General features: G+C 31.7%; 1 protein-coding gene across 1 annotated transcript; it reads left to right on the top strand.

Annotated features, from left to right (window-relative positions):
* The first annotated feature begins 4,295 nt into the window (after nucleotides 1-4,295).
* On the top strand, nucleotides 4,296-25,517 carry LOC134694336 (diphosphoinositol polyphosphate phosphohydrolase 1-like). Its single transcript, XM_063555344.1, has 4 exons — nucleotides 4,296-4,599; nucleotides 9,115-9,270; nucleotides 10,543-10,627; nucleotides 24,234-25,517. Exons 1-4 carry the CDS (start codon nucleotides 4,504-4,506, stop codon nucleotides 24,341-24,343), a joined length of 447 nt encoding a protein of 148 aa, XP_063411414.1. The 5' UTR covers nucleotides 4,296-4,503; the 3' UTR covers nucleotides 24,344-25,517.
* The last annotated feature ends 931 nt before the right edge of the window (nucleotides 25,518-26,448 follow it).

Genomic DNA, 26,448 nt, shown 5'->3' with positions numbered 1-26,448 from the left:
AGATGCAGTTTTGTCAGGATAAGCTTCTGCCCAATCACAAGATTCAGTTTTAATCAGGATAAGCTTCTGCCCAATCACAAGATTCAGTTTTGTCAGGATAAGCCTCTGCACAATTACCAGATTAAGTTTTATCAGGATAAGCCTCTGCACAATCACAAGATTTAGTTTAGTCAGGATAAGCCCCTGTACAATCACAAGATTCAGTTTTGTCAGGATAAGCTTCTGCACTATCACAAGATTCTGTTTTGTAGGGATAAGCCTTTGTCCAATCACAAGATTCAGTTTTGTCAGGATAAGCCTCTGCATAATCACAAGATTCAGTTTTGTCAGGAAAAGCTTCTGCACAATCACAAGATTCAGTTTTGTCAGGATAAGCCTCTGCATAATCACAAGATTCAGTTTTGTCAGGATAAGCTTCTGCACAATCACAAGATTCAGTTTTGTCAGGATAAGCCTCTGCATAATCACAAGATTCAGTTTTGTCAGGATAAGCTTCTGCCCAATCACAAGATTCAGTTTTGTCCGGATAAGCTTCTGCCCAATCACAAGATTCAGTTTTGTCAGGATAAGCCTCTGCATAATCACAAGATTCAGTTTTGTCAGGATAAGCTTCTGCATAATCACAAGATTCAGTTTTGTCAGGAAAAGCTTCTGCATAATCACAAGATTCAGTTTTGTCAGGATAAGCCTCTGCACAATCACAAGATTTAGTTTAGTCAGGATAAGCCCCTGTACAATCACAAGATTCAGTTTTGTCAGGATAAGCTTCTGCACTATCACAAGATTCTGTTTTGTAGGGATAAGCCTCTGCACAATCACAAGATTTAATTTAGTCAGAATAAGCTTATGCACTATCACAAGATTCAGATTTTTCAGGATAAGCCTCTGTCCCACACATGATTCAGTTTTGTCAAGATAAGCTTCTGTCCCACACAAGATTCAGTTTTGTCAGGAAAAGCTTCTGCATAATCACAAGATTCAGTTTTGTCAGGATAAGCTTATGCACTATCACAAGATTCAGATTTTTCAGGATAAGCCTCTGTCCCACACAAGATTCAGTTTTGTCAAGATAAGCCTCTGCATAATCACAAGATTCAGTTTTGTCAGGATAAGCTTATGCACTATCACAGGATTCAGATTTTTCAGGATAAGCCTCTGTCCCACACAAGATTCAGTTTTGTCAAGATAAGCTTCTGCATAATCACAAGATTCAGTTTTGTCAGGATAAGCTTATGCACTATCACAAGATTCAGATTTTTCAGGATAAGCCTCTGTCCCACACAAGATTCAGTTTTGTCAAGATAAGCCTCTGCCTAATCAAATGATTCAGTTTTGTCAGGATAAGTTTCTGCACAATCACAAGATTCAGTTTTGTCAGGATAAGCTTCTGCACAATCACAAGATTCAGTTTTGTCAGGATAAGCCTCTGCACAATCACAAGATTCAGTTTTGTCAGGATAAGCTTCTGCACTATCACAAGATTCAGTCTTTTCAGGATAAGCCTCTGTCCCACACAAGATTCAGTTTTGTCAAGATAAGCCTCTGCACTATCGCAAGATTCAGTTTTGTCAGGATAAGCTTCTGCCCAATCACAGGATTCAGTTTTGTCAGGATAAGCTTCTGCACTATCACAAGATTCAGTTTTGTCAGGATAAGCCTCTGTCCAATCACAAGATTCAGTTTTGTCAGGATAAGCTTCTGCACTATCACAAGATTCAGTTTTGTCAGGATAAGCTTCTGCACAATCACAAGATTCAGTTTTGTCAAGATAAGCCTCTGCATAATCACAAGATTCAGTTTTGTCAGGATAAGCTTCTGCACTATCACAAGATTCAGTTTTGTCAGGATAAGCTTCTGCACAATCACAAGATTCAGTTTTGTCAAGATAAGCCTCTGCATAATCACAAGATTCAGTTTTGTCAGGATAAGCTTCTGTACTATCACAAGATGCAGTTTTGTAAAAAATAACCCTCTGCACAATCACAAAATGCAGTGTTATCAGGATAAGCCTATGCACTATCACAAGTTTCAGTCTTATCAAGATAAGCATATGCACAGTACAATCACAAGATGCAGAGTTGTCAGAATAATCATCTGCACAACTTTACTATTAAATCATAAAACCAATGCATAAACCAAAATATACTTTGTAGGGTGTCACGTCACAAGAGAAAGTAACTAACGCCTTTGCAATCTCATAGTCCCAAGAATTCTGAGCTGATATAGAAAAGGCCTTTTGCCGATCTTTATATTTCTGAAGTCTTAGACTAGCAAATTTGGCATCAATTTGAGAACCAAGTCCTCGGCCACTTCTATCAAGCCACACAGTTCAATTATTTTCTGAATTACAAATTGAAACCAGACTGTATTTTTCACAACTCCATTCAGGTGCTCTGGGTCAATGTAAATTATCAAACATTCTATGTCATCTTTATTTGGTTTTATCGTGGGATTGACCATGGTGTTTGCTGGTTCAGAAGTGGCCATTCCTGTATATGTGGGGATGAAATATAAATAGGAGACAGAAATGAACTACGTTGGTTAGAGGTTTAGAGGATGATTGAGATCCCACAAAACATATTTAACACTGTCGCATTTGTTGCACCTGTATGGCACGCCGTTATTATATTTATTCAATTTCGAGATATCTTATTTAGTTAAATAAGATATCTTATAAACTAATTGAGATATCTTAATAACAAAATGAGATATCTTATATAGTAATTGAGATATCTGATTTATTAAATAAGATATCTTATATAGTAAATAAGATATCTTATTAAAATGTTTATGACGATATCTTATTAAAATGTTTATAACGATATCTTATTAAAATGTTTATAACGATATCTTATTAAAATGTTTATAACGATATCTTATTAAATATATAATATATCTTATTTAAAATATAAGATATCTCTATTAATTTATAAGATATCTTATTAACTATATAAGATATCTTTTATACAGTTGATAATAGAGATATCTTATTTACTTAATAAGATATCTCCATAAGTTAATAAGATATCTCTATTAGTTTATAAGATATCTCTATTAATTAATAAGATATCTCTATTAGTTTATAAGATATCTCTATTAATTAATAAGATATCTTATAAAGTATGTATTTAAAAGATATTTTTATAAAGAAGTAAGATATCTTATTAATTAATAGAGATATCTTATTAATCAATAGATATATCTTATTAACTTATAGAGATATCTTAATAACTAATAGAGATATCTTATTTACTTTCAAATTAAATAAGATATCTTATAAAAATTAAAGATATCTTAATACTTAATGAGATATCTTGTTAAATAAATAAGATATCTTCAAATTTGAATAAATATATAAACGTCGTGCCTTACACCTGTCCCAGATCCGGAATCTCGGAGTCTTGTATATATATTTTTTTCAATTCTAATTTTGGATCATTTATATGTTTCAGAGTTAAATGTGACGTTCATTTTATATGAACTAGTACACATTTTTGTTCAGAAAAACGACCATTTAACTTCTACTCAACGCCATCCACCTCATATGAAGTAAAATTATTGCTTTTTTATGAGCCAACATCAGCCTGCCTCTTGGTACATGATTTTCTCGCTGTGTTGACAACTCTTTTTTTGTACACGCCTGTACCAAGTCAGGAATAGGACAGTTGTTGTCCATTCGTTTGATGCGTTTGCGCGTTTGATTTTACCATTTGATTAGGGACTTTCCGTTTTGAATTTCCCTCGTTCAGTATTATTGTGATTTTACTTTTCACATAGACAAATAATGTCAAAAACAGGTTTCAAGTAAGCATCTGCACTTTCCCAAAGATGAGGGGAGTCGGAGGGACCCTCTGATCCCAATATACCGGGCTTAGAATCATGAAATCCCTTAATTGGTTCCGAAGTTAAAGAAATTTAAATCCCGACATCCCAAAATTCGAAAAAATAATTCCCGGATCCAGAAGGATCAACCCGAAATCCAGAGCTGAATGACACCCGATCCCGTCTTTCCCAAAAAAGTCCTGCCCCTCCCCATCAAAGATGCTGAGTGACGGTTTACACTGCGATACATGTAACAGGGTAGTCCTGGCATTCACACCTTCTGATCAGTGCTCTCAAATTACTCAGTATAAGTGGATGTGGGCCTTTACTGGTAGAAGTAGTTAATTTGTATTGGTGTTTTTCCCCGTACAAATTTGACGTCAAAATAGGAAATTAACTTGCGTCACACTGTCCTGTGACGTACCAAATGCCCTCACGTAGCAGTTATTTCCTGACATATGAAGGTTCTCCTATCTTTTTAGGAGGATCATAAAGTTTTGAAAAAAATGTAAATAAAGGGAAGGTGCATTGTGGGAAATTTAAGTAGTGAAGCATGTATCCATGTTCAGTTTTCTTCAGCAGATGAATGTCAAAACATGACATTGAAATAACATTTTAAAAAAGGATCTAATAATTGAAATATTAATAAGCGTTTCATTTAGCTGTCAACTTTAGATTGTCATGAAAGAAAAACCTAATTCAATAAGGACATACGATGCCGAAGGCTTCCGTCGTCGTGCATCATGTGTATGCTTCAGAGACAAAACAGAGCAAGAGGTAGAGTAAACATTTTTATTTATTATTTTCAGTAAAAATATGTTAATTAATTTAAAATTGGTAGGGACTTTGAAATGTTTAATATTAATATTTGCATCAACATTCTGGGATCATTTCATGATTCATTATACTGTTATAAATAATTAATCATTTTCTTTTCTTATAACTGTTGTTTTAATATCTTCGGTTTTAAAACCAAATATTCTTTTGATTTGGACATTGATACTGCGCTTAACAGCATCCTTTTAAATATTTTTCACAAAACATGTTCTTCACTTATGACAGCTATGTTAATGTTGACATTATCATTAGTTGTCCTATTTTTTATCCAATGAAATTACATTATTTACTGTTGGTATCTAAAAATAGAAGAACACATGGTAGTGTTACTGTTTTCTTGTCAACACAATTGTTTTGTCTTTAAACATGTGTGGTTAAGAGCTATAATATATTATCAGTTTGACAATAAGAGGAAATTGATGGTTTGCAGGTGTTATTACAAACATGTACATGTAGAAAAAAAATATCAGTATAATATTCCCACTTGTGTGTGATAGCAAATTATATTTGATTATAATTACATGTACAAGTAAAAAGCCCTTAAACAGATTTTAAGAATGCCATTGTAGGAGTACAAGCATTGCATGTTTGAAAAATACCACAAAAATTATGTCTGATATGCACTCTTGATTTTACAGTGGCTTTTAAACAGAACAGAGACTAAAACAACTTTTGCTTCAATCAGTTCAGGTTAGCAAATAAAAAAAAGTTTACATGTTGTCTCTGTTTTGGGTGAACTTGACATAAAAGCTACCCATATGTACAAATGTATGTGACAGCTCATTTAAGTTTTCTCTGTATTCTGCCTTTAAACCATGTTGATTTCTGACAAAAATCAAAGACAACAAATGATTTTGAAAAAAATAGAAGGAGAAATAGCAAGGTAAACAATATATTTACATGGATAATAACTGCATTGTTTGTATATATTTTAGGCATGTATTATAAAGCATCTTCTTTAAGTGTTTTTTAAAACTAAAACTTTTCTTAGACAGATCAGAACAGAAATTTGGCTGTTCTTCAGTCTCTCAGGTCCCTAAAATCATGATTGCCAAATTGAAAAATCTCATGTACTAGTCTAACAAGTAGATAAAACTATTTTTGGCCTTTTTGTTTAGTTTTTGGAGATTACATTATATTAACCTCTTTGATTATCCATTGATCATCATAAAGTTCTCATAATTAGTCTTAGTTACAATATACTATGAATAAAAGCATGAAAAGCTATTTAGGACTACAGTACTACTTTTTTTCTTAAGAACTATTATAATTTTTATATCCACTTGACCATGTTGACAGAGTTTTGTTGACAATGACTTCATTTTCATTGTTCATTAAATATGATATCTCGTGTACATGTAGTAAGAGCTTTTTCTGAAAGACTGTCAGCATTGCAAATCAGTTATAATCAATTAAACATCAAGTCTTTGATTGTTATTATATATTGATATCAGAGTTGCAACAAAGTTTAACTTGGCTTATAATACTTATCCTGAATGCTGTCTGAAGGTCATTGTTTCAGTTTACAAATTAAGTTATAGGTCAGGGTACGTCTTTCTACAATGTTCAAAACCCATATTGCATAGTCAGCTATAAAAGACCCTGAAATCACAATGTAAAGCAATTAAAAAAAAGTAAGCTATACCTATTGCTGTTTAATGTTTTACAAAATATAGGTGGTTACTTTTGTGTATAGAATTTGTGACAACTGAGTCATAATTTTGTCACTTAACATGACAGTTGACCACCTAGCGAGAATTCAGTATCTTGTATTTGGCCTAAAAGTTAATTCTACAGGTGTCATCCTTACAGCTTTTGTACTTGTGATGAGCCTGTTACCTCATACATTATTTAGTGCAGAAATATTTCTTGTCAGTATATTTTTAGAGTAGATTTAAAGCTAATATATGGTCAGTTATCAGGGTCTATGGTTAATCAATAAGACTGATATACTCATGATCAAAACAAAATAGATAATTTCCTGTAATAGGTATATATATCACTCCTAGGTTATTGAACCTACACTTTATGGGCTATTTGGTTATAGAATCAACAACATAGTAGAATTAATCTTACTGAGATAATACAGCTTACTAGTAGACATATATGTATATAACATATAGAGGGTATTGCACTTTATTTATTCAAAAGTTTAATAAATTTATTCAAGCATACAAGGCTCAGTGTACGTATAACTAAACTTCACATAGAAAAGTTATGTCTTATAAATTTTTTCATGAGAACACTTTTACATTACGTGTACATAGAATTATATAAAATACATATATTAATAAACACATATATAGCATTTAATTTGTCAATTTATCAAGGTTCCTCCTTCGAAAGTCATTGTCCTTTAAACATATATATATATAACTACCTCAAAAGAAAATTCAACAGTTTATAATTAATTGTAATATAATAAGATATAGAAAACTCAGAAACTTCATTTGTCTGACACATATGTAAAGTTGATATTCTGGCCTCATTGTTTCAGCAGTATTTTCTTATGATAGGGTTTAGGACTTTAGTTTTGGTCAGTTGCAAATGGGAAGTTTCAAAAAACATGTACATTGCACAGTCTGACAGTCATATGAACTTCATGAACATGTTTGTCTGTTTGAAAATATTATATTTTTATTCAGAACACATTCCAATAAAGCTCCTGAATTCATTTGACCAATAAGTGGTGACCATATCAATTTGTATTTGAAATTGAGAGATTTTTTAAATTTTCAAAGCAGGGGCTAATATCTCCTGCTGATATTCATTTGGTGCTGTTCCAAGCAGGGGCAAATATCTCCTGCTGATATTCATTTGGTGCTGTTCCAAGCAGGGGCAAATATCTCCTGCTGATGTTCATTTGACGCTGTTCCAAACAGGGGCATATATCTCCTGCTGATGTTCATATGGTGCTGTTCCAAGCAGGGGCTAATATCTTCTGCTGTTGTTCATTTGGTGCTGTTCCAAACAGGGGCTAATATCTCCTGCTGATGTTCATTTGGTGCTGTTCCAAACAGGGGCTAATATCTCCTACTGATGTTCATTTGGTGCTGTTTAAATCAGGGGCTAATATCTCCTGCTGATGTTCCTTTAGTGCTGTTCCAAACCGGGGCTAATATCTCCTGCTGATGTTCATTGGATGCTGTTCCAAACAGGGGCTAATATCTTCTGCTGATGTTCATTTGGTGCTGTTCCAAACAGGGGCTAATATCTCCTGCTGATGTTCATTTGGTGCTGTTCCAAGCAGGGGCTAATATCTTCCGCTGATGTTCAATTGGTGCTGTTCCAAACAGGGGCTAATATCTCCTGCTGATGTTCATTTTGTGCTGTTCCAAGCAGAGTCTAATATCTCCTACTGATGTTTATTTGGTGCTGTTCAAAGCAGGGGCTAATATCTCCTGCTGATGTTCATTTGGTGCTGTTCCAAGCAGTGGCTAATATCTCCTGCTGATATGCATTCGGTGCTGTTCCAAGCAGGGGCAAATATCTCCTGCTGATGTTCATTTGGTGCTGTTCCAAACAGCGGCTAATATCTCCTGCTGATGTTCATATGGTGCTGTTCCAAGCAGGGGCTAATATCTCCTACTGATGTTCATTTGGTGCTGTTCCAAGCAGGGGCTTATATCTCCTGCTGATGTTCATTTGGTGCTGTTCCAAGCAGGGGCTAATATCTTCTGCTGATGTTCATTTGGTGCTGTTCCAAACAAGGGCAAATATCTCCTGCTGATTTTCTTTAGGTGCTGTTCCCAGCAGGGGCTAATATCTCCTGCTGATGTTCATTCGGTGCTGTTCCAATCAGGGGCTAATATCTCCTGCTGATGTTCATTTGATTCTGTTCCAAACAGGGGCTTATATCTCCTGCTGATGTTCATTTGATTCTGTTCCAAGCAGGGGCTAATATCTCCTGCTGATGTTCATTTGGTGCTATTCCATACAGGGGCTGATGTTCATTTGGTGCTGTTTCAAGCAGTGGCCAATATCTCCTGCTGATGTTCAGTTGATGCTGTTCCAAGCAGGAGCTAATATCTTCTGCTGATGTTCATTTAGTGCTGTTCCAAGCAGGGGCTAATATTTCCTGCTGATGTTCATTTGGTGCTGTTCCAAACAGGGGCTAATATCTCTTGCTGATGTTTATTTGGTGCTGTTCCATGCAGGGGCTGATGTTCATTTGGTGCTGTTTCAAGCAGTGGCCAATATCTCCTGCTGATGTTCCTTTGGTGCTGTTCCAAACAGGGGCTTATGTCTCAGCATCATTTGGTGCTGTTCCAAGCAGGGGCTAATATCTCCTGCTGATGCTCTTTTGGTGCTGTTCCAAACAGAGGCATATATCTCCTGCTGATGTTCATTTGGTGCTGTTCCAAGCAGGGGCTAATATCTCCTGCTGATGTTCATTTGGTGCTGTTCCAAGCAAGCGCTAATATCTCTTGCTGATGTTCATTTGATTAATTTCAGATCTTGTTAGTAACAAGTAGTAAAGACAGAGAGAAGTATGTTATTCCTGGTGGTGGCATTGAACCTCAAGAAGAAGCAAAGGCTACAGCTGAAAGAGAGGCCTTAGAGGAGGCTGGAGTAAGGGGAGATCTTGGTCGGTTCATTGGAACATTTGAGGTAAAGTCAAAGTGTATTTAGATCATTTATAGGGTCTACAAATTTCAAATATGTAAGATTAAGTTCATAGATAGAACAGACCATGATGTTTTAATCATGGAATATTTAAGTAAATTTTTCAGGGAATTACAATGCTTATTATAAAAAACCACAGATCAAGGTTGAATTTTGGTGGCACCACTTATAATATTCTAGAGTTATGCCCCTTTAGAAATTGAAAAATTCAGAATTTTTAGTTTCCACTCTTTTTATTTGTTTGAAGTTGCCTATGTATACCCATGTCTTGTTTGGTTAGGTAGATATGTAGGCATTTTAGGTGGTTTTTTTTTGGGGGGGGGGGACAACATAAGCTTCATGTTATGGTCAAGAAAACAATGTAAAAGCAGGACAAAATCTGTTAAGAAATAGAAATAATTTTATCATACATCTTTTTGGCTAGGTTCCTTTTTAGGAGGGTAGGTATATGTAGCTAACATCAAACAATTTATATTTTATTTTTTGTTCTGATGGTTAAAGTCAATATTTGTACTATATATACAATTATATATACATGTATATATATAGGACTACATTAAAATTTTACCATGCAGTAATTGATGGGTGTTGTTGTCTTTATTATAGTTTATATATAAAATTAAGAAAATGTGATATAACTGCTGATGAGACCACTCTCCACAAGAGACCAAATGACACAGAAATCAACAACTATAGTATGTAGGTCATTGAATGGCCTTCAACAATGAATATCTACTTTGTATACCATATCTGTACACACAATATTTTATTCTACATTTATTAGGTCTATTTACTTAATTGGTTATTAAATTTTATTTATGGGAATCCTTGCAAGTTTCCAAGAGGAATCCTGTAATTATCAATTCCATATGGAATTTGCTTAAAAACAAAATTAATATGATCTCAGATAGGCTTATCAAAACTTAGCCTCTCGCCTAACTGAATCCAAAGCTTACTAATATGCCTGTTATTTCTTTATTATTGATCAGACTCTTACATAGACTGATTTTTTTAGTGAATACTTCCAGCCTGATTTGAACCATTAATGTTCCCTTTTTAAAGTAAAAATGTGCATAAAATATTTCTAAGAGAATGTTTGGTGACACATCTGTTGTCATACTTGAAAAATAATTTGTTATTATTATTGTGAATTCATTTCTAATAATTTCTTATGCACTACAATTACACACACGCAAGTCTTGATGACACAATGTAAAAGTAACATGTTATATAATTCTTTTGATTGCACTATTGTAGAATAAAGAGAAGAAACATAGGACAAAAGTATTTGCATTTATAGTAACAGAGTATTTAGATGACTGGGACGACAAAAGATCTATGGGTAAGACACTTGTTTATATAATCGACAAAAACTACTCTTTCTGTTCTCTTTTATATTTTCAGTTACAGTCTTTCATGTTGTGAGGGGTATCCCTGATTCTCACTACCCTCAACCAAATCTCCCACTGCCCTTTTATTATTGTGTCCCCCTTATCATTATCATACCCATCTATTTTTGTCATCTTCAAGATAAGTTTCAAAAATTGACATCATTATTCATATCCCATCCTGCAGTAATATAGGGTTATTGCATGAATATTGGGGAATATTGTCCCGAGTAGAATTTTATATTGCACGAGCTTGCAAGTGCAATATATGTTCTATGAGGGACAATATTCCCCAATATTCATGCAATAACCCTTTTATTGTATAGCAATATAATATTTGAAAGAAAAAATTGGTTTTATCTTACATTTTGTCGTTGATGACGTCATGAATTTTGAAGATTTATTGCACTAGTGCAATATTGGAATTTATTGCACGCTAACTTTTGGTTACTTTCTGTGGGAAATATTATATTGTTATACAATAATAATAGAAATTAAAGACAAATCTCAGTAAAATTGTGTATACATATATCACCAAGTTTTTCTCAAGAAAGGATGGGACTGGTCCCCTCCCAAGAGCCCTCCTGGATCTGCCTTTGTTTGGGGTTATTACATGAAAGTTAAGGTTTGTAAGGTATTAAATTTGGTTGAGACTGTAAATAAGATATTAGGTCTAAAACACAGATTGACAGTCAATTTGATATATTTAAGCACGTTTATTTAAGATTGAAATTGCAAGTAAACACAGCTACACCACAGCACACACTTAGATGTTTGAACAGTTATTGATATGATTTGAGTTGAAGTGGTGGTGTTATAATATTGACATGATTTATCAATTTTACTGATTTCTCAAGATTGTTTGTTCATAACATTGCATGTGCACTTGAAGTGAAGATAATTATGTTGCCTTCGGTGTGTACAAATATTGTTGTCTACAGTGTAGATAAACATGTTTGTAACATTTGACATGATCATACTGATAGATAATTAATATTATTATAAATAGAGATTATCCAAAGGGGAAAAGAAGGATAGTATGTTTTGAAACATCATGTATTTTTAAGATTATAAGATGTTTTTGCCCCCAGTCCAATGACTTATAATATCACAACGTACAGGGGCAGATCCAGGCTTTGAGAAAAGGGTGGGATGCTTGTCTGCACAATTGGCTTGTCTCGCCAGATTTCAAACTCTTGCTTTAGGGTTATCAAAATAACACTGCTAGTGCCCTATATATCAAGGGCTCTAGACCATATATATTTAGTGAGGTTAAAAACCAATTTAATGATTACTTTTCCGTGGGAATACATGAAGGTATAAATACTAGAATGTCTAATGTATCAATAGGTTGTCAATGGGTCAGTAATTTTCATCTTTGATTAGATATCTGTATACTTGCTGTTTTATCCCTTTGAACAAAATTGTATATGGGATTACTAATGGCCCGAGAACACAGTTATTTCGTAGTGCATTTCTTTTAGACAATAAATTCAAATTAAAAAAATCGCACCTGCTCTTTCTCAAAAAGATTTTTACAGTGTAGTGTACTACCAGTGAGACAAATAATATCAAAATTATAGAAACTTCTACCAGCTCTAACTCAAAATATTGACAATTCTGTGTTAAGGGGGTGTAAAAATCAGTTGGACAGCTTCAGACGTGCTAAAATTTGACCTTTTAGAACTGGACCAATTTACTTCTTAACATAAAGATTCAGCACCCAATTTTTTTTTACATGTAATTACATCCCCCTACTTGATATTTCATGCATTTAATATCAAGAAATAAATTGGGAAAGTGTATCAAATAAGACATGCAAGTTATACACTGTTTACACTAGGGACTATATTCGTAGACAACGAAAACCAAAGGACGATAACTGTGTCCTTGGACCTAATAGGACAGAAAGACTTGACCAATCTTTATAAAACTTTGCATAACCTAAGCTTAGGCAATTGTGAGATAGGTTGCCAAGTTTCATGGCCATATGACATATATTAGAGACACTAGGGTCATTTTAATATAGACATTTGAATGTTTATTTTTGACGTGTAAATCAAATATCTTCAACTGTCAAGATTTTGGCCTTAAAATTTTAAATTTTGCAAAAATTTGCTTTTTAAATGCTCTTGAATATCAAATATTAAGTATTAAAAGCATCTGAACACTCATTTTATTTATCAGATGTATTGTAATTATTCCAAAGTTAAATTTATATAAGCCTATGCCTGAAAATAGAGATTTTCCAATTTAGGGACGCCTTATATAAATATGCATTTTTCTCAGCCAATTTGAAGATTTTGAAGTTTTTTATGCCTAATTTATTCTTTCATATATATAAAATGTACTTGAAATGTATAGAAAAGTGTCAAAAAGCATACCACATGAGTATAAAATGGTCTTGGGCCATGTAGTACTGAGAATTATTTAGAGTCGATTTAGGCGGTAGCCCATATTGACATATAAAAATGCACACAGAAGCTATTAGAAATGAAAATGTGTAACTTTTTGCTCATTTCTATGCTAAGGCGTTATGATACAAGAAGTCTAATTGCAAAAGGACTCTTGCATTTAATTTTTTTAGAAACAATATGGTCTGATGGCCAGTTTTTTCACTTTTCAATGGAAAACTTGCATTTAGTTTTAGCCTTAATAGGCATAAAGTTGGACCACTTACTATCATACAGAGAAAAAAAATGGTAGCCTATGAAAGGAGTAAGGTGTACTGAGTATAATAAAGTGCTTTTTTTACAGATTTAGTGAAATATTTGTGATGGACTACAGATTTGATGTACAAAGCTCTTCACATTTTACATACATCTATTAGGCCGTTTAACCATGGCCGTGAATACAAATATCTGCACTTTTTTTCTGTGATAATCTACTTTTCTCTATATCCAGAGTTCACAAATGGTTAATTAAATTTGATTTAATCATAGAAACACAAATATCAGGAACAAAAAAGCTGTCAGATAGAAAGTCAGCATGCCTCTTAGCCATAAAATGTAAACTGCTTTAAAATGCTTATTATAGCCGTAGAATGCCAAAATGGCACATTTTAACAGAATTTCTGTAAACCAAAGATGTAAATCCTTTACTTTGATTGAATTTGACAAACTGAAACCAGCAAATCATTCAGGAAAGTTGCCAAAGTACAGAATCTAGATTTCAGGAATCCATCTCTTAGGCCCGAGAACACAGTTATTTCGTAGTGCATTTCTTTTAGACAATAAATTCAAATTAAAAAAATCGCACCTGCTCTTTCTCAAAAAGATTTTTACAGTGTAGTGTACTACCAGTGAGACAAATAATATCAAAATTATAGAAACTTCTACCAGCTCTAACTCAAAATATTGACAATTCTGTGTTAAGGGGGTGTAAAATTCAGTTTGACAGCTTCAGACGTGCTAAAATTTGACCTTTTAGAACTGGACCAATTTACTTCTTAACATAAAGATTCAGCACCCAATTTTTTTTACATGTAATTACATCCCCCTACTTGATATTTCATGCATTTAATATCAAGAAATAAATTGGGAAAGTGTATCAAATAAGACATGCAAGTTATACACTGTTTACACTAGGGACTATATTCGTAGACAACGAAAACCAAAGGACGATAACTGTGTCCTTGGACCTAATGAATAGATGAATGAGTTATGATTTTAGTATGAAATATATTTATGGATTGTGATTTTAGAGACTCCAATATTAGTATTGGGATGTTTCTTTAAATCCCAACCACATGTCTCTTACATTGAGACTCTGTGGTGATTTGTTAAAAAATAAGTTCATGCCACTATGGATTTATTTCTGGAAAAGCCCTCAAATATTTCCTTAAATTTTTCATTTTTGCCTCATTTATAACCTTTTTGTCGGCATATCAAGATAATCTTATCTTCTTTTTCATCAGTTTTTGAATAATCTGTTTAGAAGAATGTGCAAAAAGTTTTTCAATTATTGGATAAAAAATACTGATTCTATTATTTAAATTGGCTTTAGACAAAATATAAATTTAAGATTGTTTGATTTGAGTTTGAATCAAGCAATTTAAAAATAACAAAACAATGAAATTAGCTACCCTGAAAATAGCATAGTTTTCTTCAAACGTGTAAAATTGGTTTCATGAACAAACATAGGATCCTCAGTATAATTTTTGTTTTCAAGTTATTTGCAGAGGAATATAAGCAAACAAAGGCAGTTTTGAATTCCAGAAATCTAATTATTTTTGTTCATGTTAAGCATACCACACAATCAGGTTTAAAATTTGCTATCAGCTTGAACAGCTGATCAAGAAATATTTTTTTTGAAATATGAATAGGAAAAATGATATAGTTGTAGTATGGAAAAGACAATTCCAGTGATAATTTACCTAAAAGCTCAGCAATGATCATTATCCCTATTAAAATATCCAAAGAATTGATGTAAAATACCTGGAATACTGCTTTTAAAGATTTGCCATGCAATGTAAATTATAATGAATATGAAAAAAAAAAAGATTAGAAAATTTCGAAATATCTACATCATTGATACCTATTGATAACCTCCAGATCATTATTGATATTGCTGAGTCAGTAAAATAAGATAGAACAGAATACAAACATAACATGTTGCCAAAATGGTTTTATAAATTGGCATTCACAGGTAATGTAAGTTTTCATTTCAAACAGGTGCACTAGGTGTATGTAAACATATGTTATAAACAAGCAGTCATATTTATGTAAGCAATTCCATTGATTTACAAAACTTACAAAATAACATCATTTGTTTTATATCATTTATTAGTGATGCATGTAAATAGATATATGCAATTAGTTTTAAAATTACTAGTTTGAAATTACCAAACTTAAACAGCTGAATATTGATTTATTACAAGACTGTCTGATTTTCTTTTTTTTACATGCTTAAAATTTTTGGTCATTAAAATGATACACTGGTATTTTTCCGCCTCTTTTTTTTGCATATAGAAATAAGTAAGATTAACATGTGATGAGAAAAATAAAACATAAAATATTGGGAAAAAAACATAATTTGATTTTGTTAAAGGAGTAGGTCCGGTAAGGGCTGATTTTGGCCTCAAATTTCAGGTTCATCTAAGGAAAGATTTTGAACATTTTTTAAACACTTAAGTGTCTATTTCAGTTGATTCAATTAGTTTATGTGAAAAATTTGAACAGCTTTAGTAATTAGAAACGGTAGGATTCAAGCTTTAATTTGAAAAATCTATCAAATATGCCCAAAAATGTCACTTTTTAGATGATTATTGTCACAAATGAAAGTGGCAGCATCCCTGTTCATCCTCAACCTTTATATATGTTATGTATTATCATCCAATCTTTTTTCTAACACAATTGTAGATGTCTGTTATAGTAACTTTTATTTATGTAAACAGAAAAGATATTCTATATATATCTACTGTGAAAGTACTTTTATTCGTGGGGTTCCAAATTTCGTGGTTTTCGTGGATGACTTTATCCACGAATTTAAGTGTCCAACGAAATGAAACAACCATTGTCCAAATCATCCCCATCGGTAGGTTTGACTACTGATGGGTTTCTTGAGAATATATTGAATAACGCCTAATCTGAGAATTCGTGAATAGCAGTCGCAGAACTACAACCATATGCAGGATTATACCCATTCAATCTTTAATAACCTAAACTGTACAACTTTTGATCTTTTAATTCTCATAAAAAATATTTTTGATCGAAGAAAGTCATCTTTCCGGTATTGATATGCTAGTATTATAAAGTGTTTTATATCCTCATAGTCCTCGTACATACGGGAACTAATAATTTCTAGCTGGGCTTGATTTTGACAATTCAAGATATGTTTATAGCATCTGTTTATGTTACTGTTTTCTTTAGGTGACATGTTTATGGCCTAATTAACACGTTTGATGTTATTTAATCTGTTGATAACTTTAGCATGTTAGTTAGAGTTATCATTACGATTTACACATTTACACGGTTCAATGTTTATTTTGCAATTTCCTTCAATCCAGACTAATTGTAACCTTTGTTTCTAAAAGCTTTTATTTTTCAATAATTTTTTTTTAAAACTAAAATCCACGAATTTAAAAACCCACGAATATGGAAATATTGCTCAAACCACGAAAATTGAAACCCACGAATTAAAGTACTTTCACAGTATTACCAGATCTACATTCAAAACACCCTCTATACTGATTTTATAATCCAAAGAATAAATTTTTGTATGTTAAATTCATTTGAAATTATATCAATGCATTTAAATAATTGTAAGTGAAAGGGAAAACATCTTTTCAGTGTCTTCAAACAGATATACTACCCTTCAATTGTGTTTTAAATTTAAAATTCTACTCGTATTCTCTTGACAATTTGACATCGAAAAAGTTTTGAGTCTATCATTACTTAATTCTGTTGATGAATGACTGTAATGGTCACATGGCCATAAAATTCATAGCTATTAAATTGGTTTGATACCTTTTTAGCATTGATCATTCATTACCTGAGGGGGTGTGTTATTATTCATAATTCACTTTTCAAGAAAAGCTAAGAGAGTTTTGTTCTTTTTTGGCAATTTTTTGTTTTGTTTCATTGTTTTAATGATTTTATAAAATCTGTGTCATGACTTTGCTGAAAAATTATATGTTAATCTTTTTCTAGAGTTTTTCTCCTCCTTAAGGCATTTGATATTAATGTCAGATCCATGGTAGTTTCAAAACTCTATGCCATTTGAACTGAATCTGGATAGTTGTACGTCTTATTGGTAGCTGTTACACCATATGTCCATATTTGTATGCCAGTTTTATTCAGTTTGTCTAGCTTTAGAATGCTTGAGAGCTTGAAATAGGCATTAATGTTGACCTGTAAAGGTTAATTTTTGTTATTGAGTTTAATACTGTCTCTTGAAGCTACACATAAACATTGCTTTTTATTAAAGTATCAGTACATAGTTTATTGGTGATTATTCTAATTGTATATTATGTCCTATATTTCTCCATATCCTGTGTTTTTCAAAGAAAAAACATGGAAAAGGAAGGCCAATATCCACTTTTAGTTTTATATAGAAAACAATATAACCCTAAAATAACAATTATCCAGAATAAAACAGGAAGATAATATTAACTCTAGTATACATATTATGGTGCATTCTAAACCTAATTGTTATGTTGAGGTATTTATGTCTTGACTAAAAACAGGGGAACTATTTATTGTCAAACGTTACCACACAAATTGTGAATGGCAAGACAATATAGTTATGGATGGAGCAACATAATGTAACTTAATTCCCCATATCCTAATCAATTTCCATGAAGCATTAGCTTTTGATTCATAGTGAAATCAATATCCCTACCACTGACTATGCCATATTAAAGTAACATTGCTCAACTCTTCCCCACAAAGTTACAGACATATATACAGAATTGATAAATATATATGTTATATTTTCAAGACTTGTCTATATTAATTACTACAATAATATGTTGAATTAGATTACCAACAAATTACAGATGTTAGTATTTGATATGTATATACCAAATTTATAGCTAATGTGTTGTTGCCCTGTATTGATTTTCTAAACACATTTATAGTAATCTGATTTCTAGTACAAAGTTTCATATAAAACCTCTTCTGATGCATTAATGTAATAGCTAATGTGTTTTATTGAAAAGTTAACTGTTTTATATTACCTTTGTAGTCCTGTATTATTAAGGATGTTTGCTATAGCTATAGCTCGCTGTACAGCCTTCATCAATGAGAAACCTTCTTTTTTTAATTCTTGATTTTATTTAATGACATCAAGGAAGAAAGACTCATGTCAATAATGGAAATATCTTTTGGATTTTCAAATATACTTACTTATATATGTCTGTCTGGCAGGTTTTATCTGACCTTGACCTCGTTGTTAGTGCAAGCTAAGGTGTGTATATGTCTGTCTGAAAGCATTTATCTGACCTGAGTTTCTGTTATGTTTTCATTTATCTTTATCTTTAAGACTTTTAACCTAAAATCAATAGTCAGTAAAGAAGGCGAGACATTTCAGCATGTGCACTTTTGTTGGAGTTATGCAACATGATTGGAAAATGGCACTTTTTCCATTCTGTACAAGAACTTGTTATTTAACCTGCAAATGCTTATACATAAATGTAAATAAATATGTTGCTACTAATGACAAAATGGAGATCAATTTTCATTTTGGCGAGTTTCACTTTTGGAATTCAGACGTTGTATTCCTAGATTGACTGTCCCTTTGGTATCTTTGTCCCTCTTTGATTTGAAACTGATATTTTAATTTATTTATGTGCACTAAAATGAGTACCTTTCAACTAATGTTTATAAAATTTTAACATTTTGTTACTGATGTCAAAATTGATGTGAAGTTTGTTATTGACAAATTTCACTTTTGCAATGCAGGAGTTATGGCCCCTAATTGCATTAACAGTGACACCAATAATATATAATAAAAAGTTAGTTTTCTGTCATTTTGACAGCCTCTTGTGTTTATTAAAGTTGTTATTGTATTTATGATAAATGATGAACACATTTACATTAATCTTTGTAACAATTACTTTATCATTTCTGTAATAGATTTGATGGTATCACTAGAAGAACTTGTATTCTGTGATGTAGAAATATTGTCTAACACATGTTTGAGCATTTCAAAGTCATTCACTGACAGAGATAGGAACAATTAAAAACAAAGACATGTCTACATTGATGTAGATAAATGATTCAATCATGTAGTTTTCATCACATAAACCTGTAAAATAACTGACACACTATATTTTAAAAGCAACCAGATGCACCGCAGGGCGCAGCTTTATACGACCGCAGAGGTTAGACCCTGAAAGGTTGGGGCAAGTATGGACACAACATTCAACCTGGATTCACCTCTAAATTTGGATTGTGATTAAATAGTTGTCACAGCATAGGTTTCTGACACAGAATGAATGTGGTCTAATGAACTTAAAATATTTGAATTGCCTTCGAGCAATTCACTTTGCTGTTGAATATTAATCCTCTCAAAAAAATGTTTGAAGAAATTTTCTTTTTATTTATGAAATTTAAAATGAGAAAAATTGCTCCCCCCCAATTTTTTTTTCACATCCCACTTTCCTTTATTCCAAAACTGATCTCAATTCAAATTTCTAATGGGGTTTGCAACAATAATTACTCATTTAAATACATCATAACATATTAAAATGTAAAACAAGTGCTTGTTATAACTGAATGGTAAATATTGTTTTAATTTATCAGTTGGTAGTAAAAGTGAATTGTATATTGTATATTGTATATAAATTGTTTAAAACAATGATTTAAGTTGATTCAACTACTATTCTGGACAAAGAAAGATAACTCCAATTGAAATTTCTTGCTATTGCACAATATTGTGCAATTAGATATTTCTTGCTATTGCCCAATACTGTGCAATTAAAAATACTTGCTATTGCACAATACTGTGCAATTAAAAATACTTGCTATTGCACAATACTGTGCAATTAAAGATTTCTTGCTATTGCGCAATAGAAAATTTCTTGCTTTTGCACAAAACTGTGCAAATGAAGATTTCTTGCTATTGCACAAAACTGTGCAATTGAAGATTTCTTGTTATTGCTGAGTACTGTGCAATTGAAAATTTCTTGCTATTGCACAATACTTAATATTATAATTTTGGATCCTGATTTGGACCAACTTGAAAACTGGGCCCATAATAAAAAAACTAAGTACATGTATGGATTCAGCATATCAAAGAAGCCCAAGAATTCATTTTTGTTAAAATCAAACAAACTAAGTTTAATTTTGAACCCTTTGGACTTTAATGTTGATCAATTTGAAAACAGGACCAAAAAATAAGAATCTACATACACAGTTAAATTTGGCATATCAAAGAACCCCTTTTATTCAATTTTTGATGAAATCAAACAAAGTTTAATTTTGGACCCCGATTTGGACCAACTTGAAAACTGGGCCAATAATCAAAAATCTAAGTACATTTTTAGATTCAGCATATCAAACAACCGAACTCCAAGAATTCAATATTTGTCAAAATCAAACTAAGTTTAATTTTGGACCCTTTGGACCTTTATGTGAACCAATTTGAAAACAGGACCAAAAATTAAGAATCTACATACACAGTTAGATTTGGCATTTCAAAGAACCCAATTATTCAATTTTTGATGAAATCAAACAAAAGTTTAATTTTGGACCCTTTGGGCCACTTATTCCTAAACTGTGGGGACCAAAACTCCCATAATCAATACCAACCTTCCTTTTATGGTAATAAACCTTGTGTTTAAATTTCATGGATTTCTATTTACTTATACTAAAGTTATGGTGTGAAAACCGAGAAAAATGCTTATTTGGGCCCCTTTTTGGCCCCTAATTCCTAAACTGTTGGGACCTTAACTCCCAGAGTCAATACCAATATTCCTTTTGTGGTCATAAACCTTGTGTTTAAATTTCATGGATTTCTATTTACTTATACTAAAGTTATTGTGCAAAAAAACAAGAATAATGCTTATTTGGGCCCTTTTTTGGCCCCCTAATTCCTATACTGTTTGAACCAAAACTCCAAAAATCAATCCCAACCTTCCTTTTGTGGTCATAAAACTTGTGTCAAAATTTCAAAGATTTTTATTTACTTAAGCTAAAGTTATTGTGTGAAAACCAAGAAAATGCTTATTTGGGCTCTTTTTGGCCCCTAATTCCTAAAATGTTGGGATCAAATTCCCAAAATAAATTCCAACCTTCCTTTTGTGTTAAAATTTCATAGATTTCTATTCACTTTTATTAAAGTTAGAGTGCGAAAACTAAAAGTATTCGGATGACGACGACGCAGACGACGACGCAGACGACGACTCCAACATGATTGCAATATACAACGATTTTTTTTTTCAATTTTTTGCGGTTGTATAAAAACTATTACAGTCTTAGTTATTTGTTTAAAGGAAATAAGACAATTTTTTACTTCTTGAGTTGTTTGTTTCTAGTAATGTGATAATGTGAAAAAAGAAAAAGAAAATGTTGACTGGCTATGATCAGTATATATATCCATATACTGAAATAAAAAATAAAAAATTGCACAGAAAAGTTTAAGTTTCTATACATTTTGTACTGTGTTAATGGCTTGAACCCTAGTTTTAGCTGATAAGGAATTTTAGACTGAAGATGTAGCTATAAAGTTTCATATGGTGTTGTTGTTCTCACTATTGTTTTCTATAAGGCCTTTGACATCGTAGGAGGAGTTGTAGTTACCTAACTAATGAAAGTTATATGAGCCAGTCCATGCAAAAAGGTACAAAAACGAAAATTTTACGAAATTCTAAAAAGTGTGCATAATTATTGGTAGTAGACTTGTGATTTATAAAACACATTTACTTTTCCTCATATCATCAAGCTGTGGTCTACACGCACCTGCAAGTGCTGAGACCCCCCCCCCCCCCTTAGTTTTATCAAGATTTTTAATGAATTATTTCATAAATTTCAATCATTTTCAAAGTAAGGTTTAAATGGCTTGATTTGCCAATTGATAATGTTAGCCCCGGTAGCAGTGGGGATAAGGCTCTCGCTTAGGATGCTGAAAGCAATGCAATCAAACCGGGCAATGGTTCGAATCCCGTTCAACTGATGTTGACTTATATAATATTAAATAACTTAACTTAACTTAAATTTCAATTTCTAAAACACAAGATGACATAGTTTTTGTATTTTTCCTCATGATTTAATGTTGTCTTACTTTCTTTGAACCTGTAGAACTGAGTGAAATTATTGACTTTTGTCTCTGTATAGTATCAGGTTTTTTTTTTATAGTTTCTGGTCGGTAAAGCACTATTCGGGGGAACAAATGATTTTACTCTTGTTCACATACAAAAAATTCAGATATTTCTACGTCTTTTTCTGTTTTTGTTGACAAATTCGGGATAGAATTGACAATTTTATGAATGTTTACATTAATGTAACTTTTTTCGGATAAAATCGTTTTTCAAAAATACTATAACAAACTTTGATAACGTGTTCTGTAAAGTTTACCAAAAGGACTTTTTGTACCTTTTCGCATGGACTGGCTCATATCATTTTCAAAATCACAAAAAAACAAAAAAATCGAAATTGCCAAAAAGCAATGAAATACCGAAATACTTATAATACTTTATATTGGACGTTATATATAATTTAATGCACATTTTGACAAATTATTATCCCTAGCAACTAAAATTCTCCCCTTAGCAACCATACACCAATCAGCAAAAAGTCCATATTCCCAATATTTTAGCATCGATTTGAAGTTTCAAATGGATTTGGCATCTATCAAAACATCTGGTTTGCAAAAAACACATCTAAAATATGTTGATTTTTTAAAAAGTTATAGCGAAATCACTAATTTACTACACATAGGCTTTGCTTGGTACTTTTGCTGATATCACCTATATGAGCCAGTCCATGCAAAAAGGTACAAAAACGAAAATTTTACGAAATTCTAAAAAGTGTGCATAATTATTGGTAGTAGACTTGTGATTTATTAAACACATTTACTTTTCCTCATATCATCAAGCTGTGGTCTACACGCACCTGCAAGTTTTATCAAGATTTTTAATGAATTATTTCATAAATTTCAATCATTTTCAAAGTAAGGTTTAAATGGCTTGATTTGCCAATTGATAATGTTAGCCCCGGTAGCAGTGGGGATAAGGCTCTCGCTTAGGATGCTGAAAGCAATGCAATCAAACCGGGCAATGGTTCGAATCCCGTTCAACTGATGTTGACTTATATAATATAAATAACTTAACTTAACTTAAATTTCAATTTCTAAAACACAAGATGACATAGTTTTTGTATTTTTCCTCATGATTTAATGTTGTCTTACTTTCTTTGAACCTGTAGAACTGAGTGAAATTATTGACTTTTGTCTCTGTATTAAGTATCGGTTTTTTTTTTTATAGTTTCTGGTCGGTAAAGCACTATTCGGGGGAACAAATGATTTTACTCTTGTTCACATACAAAAAATTCAGATATTTCTACGTCTTTTTCTGTTTTTGTTGACAAATTCGGGATAGAATTGACAATTTTATGAATGTTTACATTAATGTAACTTTTTTCGGATAAAATCGTTTTTCAAAAATACTATAACAAACTTTGATAACGTGTTCTGTAAAGTTTACCAAAAGGACTTTTTGTACCTTTTTGCATAAACTGGCTCATATATAATTCAAATTTTGTTGTTGTTCCTGTGGTTTTAGTCTCTTTACACATTGTAATATATATATATATAGAGATAGAGAGAGAGAGCAAGAGAGAGAGAAAGAGAGAGAGAAAGAGAGATAATGTGTTGTTGTTTATATTTAAATATCACATAAGTTTGAATTTCTTCCAGCTGAAAAAAGGGTAGTGTCAATTTGAAAGTGAATTTTTGAATGTGAAGTTTGCAAAAAAAAAAAAACTTCTTTCGATACATCGTTTTGAAATATTCAAGAAGAATATATGTGTTTTATTTATATAGAGCCGAAAATGACTGTTTCAGTCAAGCAAACAAACTAAGGAGACATAATGATATTCATTTATTATTTGATCTTTTCAGGGAGATCAAGACAATGGTTTTCATTTGAAGAAGCAAAGAAAAGACTGACACATAAACCGATACAAGTGACTTATTTAGAACTTCTGGAAAAACCAGAAAGAATCACATGATGTGGAATGAAGGTCTAACTTATTACCATATCAGATGATAATTCAGAAGTATTCATGTAAAGATGTGCCAATTAATGAACAGATGAAATCTTCATAGGTTTTAAAGGATGATAGGAAGCCAATCAAAAGATCAAAGCACTTTTTAAATGACCGCCAAATTTAGGACAACTTAAATTATGTTGTTTTTTAGGTTGCAATTTGTTATTTAATTAAATATTGTATTATAGGAATTTAATTAATAAAGGGGATTTCATATTTTTTTTTAGCATTAATTGTACTTAAAGAATGCTATACTTTTAACTGTGAAATATATAGTATACAGTATACATAAAGGTTGTAATCAGTTTTTTATCATTTTGTAAAACATCTGTAAAATGAATTTTTATGTTATGAATTGTGTACAGATTCAATCTACTCAGAAATAACTATTTCATCATATTTGAGCAAGCTTTGTGATTGATATGGTGAAATGACTACTTCCAATGATGGCTACTTTTGCCTCATGAATTAGATAAGATGGCTCATTGTACATAATTCAATTAGTTGTATACCTCAATACTCAAATTCCTGAAAAAAGAATTAATAAAAATAGCCAAAAAAATAAATAACTTGGCCCTATTAGGGATAACTTTGAAATAAGGAACTAATATTCTTGTTGGCTTATTTTTCGATTTCATGCAAAATCTTTTTTAAAAATAAAAGGACATATTTGCTACCTATTTGTCTATCGTGCGATAAAATAACATATTGTCTGAATTTTGTTCATTATATATATACAAGCAGATATATTGAATGATATTTTGGTGCAGTTTTGAACAATAATGAAATACAGATTTTGCATTTACCTTCAGAAGTGGCCTTAAAACTTTACTTATCCAAAATTGAGACCCTTAAAAAATAAAATGGAAAATTTCATTGTAAGAACACTCTGTAAATAAGAGAGACAACTTTTGTTGGAATAAGGAGAATTTAAGAAATTGTTTTCCAAAATTAAATTTTGGTAGGGTTTGTTAGTCTGACTAAAGCCAGCCCCTATTGTCCAGCTGTGTTAATTAGATATTGTGAATTGCGTTCAATGAAAGAATTAAAACACAAAATGTCCTATGCATTATTCTGTCTAGTCGTCCTTTCACAAACCTTATGGGTAACAAATATCTACATGATCATAATGATTGATTGAAAATGATTAACCACTAAACTAAAGATACAAACTTAAATGTTTTCTTCTCTATTGTATATCTTATCTATTTGAAACATTTTACATTATGTTCATATATGTTCAATAGAATAAACCTGGTACCACATTTAAGTAATAAAAAAATTAGTACAAATAATATATCTTATTACTAATTGCATTTTTTGTGGATATACTATTATCTTAGCAGTAACACTTTTATTCTTCAAGAAAACAATAAGATTTTGTTCCAAATAAAAGCTCCTTTTTTGGTACTTTTTGCAGAATTTGTTTTAAACTTGTTAAAACTAAAGGCACAGTTCTGAATTATAAAATATTGGCTGCTAAATTATTTATTTTTTTCTGTGAAAGAAGTCTAACTTGTAGGCAAATTTGTAGGGAATACTTTTTCCTGCATCATTTAAGTAACACTGAACCAGGAAACTCCTTAAGTTTGAAATTGACATAAATTGTTTACTGTAGTGTAATGTATATTTATTTTTACCTTATTTATAGACATTTTTTTCTTTGTATATGTGCAGGGAATAGAATAAAAATGTTGTTATGTTATTGTATTATAAAAGAGAAAAGGGTTTCCATAATGCAAGTGATTACCTTGTTCTAATTGATTTGATTAGTTGTTGTAATTACTTTGATGACTTTGACTTTGTTGTAATTAATTCGTTGTCATTATTTTGATTATTTTTGTTGTATATTTTAATATGTGCCAAAATTATTATCATTATTTGTTGTAAGGTTGACAGTGCTATTTAAGGTTATTAAGTTCGTAAAAAGAGCTAGGGATTGTAAAATATCGGGGGAAAATGTCAATATGACTTTAAAAAGCTTAATATATTGTCTTCACTGAAGGTAGGGTAACCTACTACTAGTGTTGTTATTTATTTTGTAGTGAAAATAGGGATACTTAATA

Source organism: Mytilus trossulus, chromosome 1, assembly GCF_036588685.1.
Source record: "Mytilus trossulus isolate FHL-02 chromosome 1, PNRI_Mtr1.1.1.hap1, whole genome shotgun sequence".
NCBI classification, from domain to species: domain Eukaryota; kingdom Metazoa; phylum Mollusca; class Bivalvia; order Mytilida; family Mytilidae; genus Mytilus; species Mytilus trossulus.
This window is presented reverse-complemented; position numbering and strand designations above follow the sequence as displayed.

Bases quoted from the DNA above. Each gene is read 5' to 3' on its own strand.
- LOC134694336 (XM_063555344.1), top strand. From the start codon at position 4,504: ATGAAAGAAAAACCTAATTCAATAAGGACATACGATGCCGAAGGCTTC. The intron at 4,600-9,114 runs GTAGAGTAAACA...GATTAATTTCAG, and splicing joins GAGACAAAACAGAGCAAGAG to ATCTTGTTAGTAACAAGTAG. The intron at 10,628-24,233 runs GTAAGACACTTG...TGATCTTTTCAG, and splicing joins GGACGACAAAAGATCTATGG to GGAGATCAAGACAATGGTTT.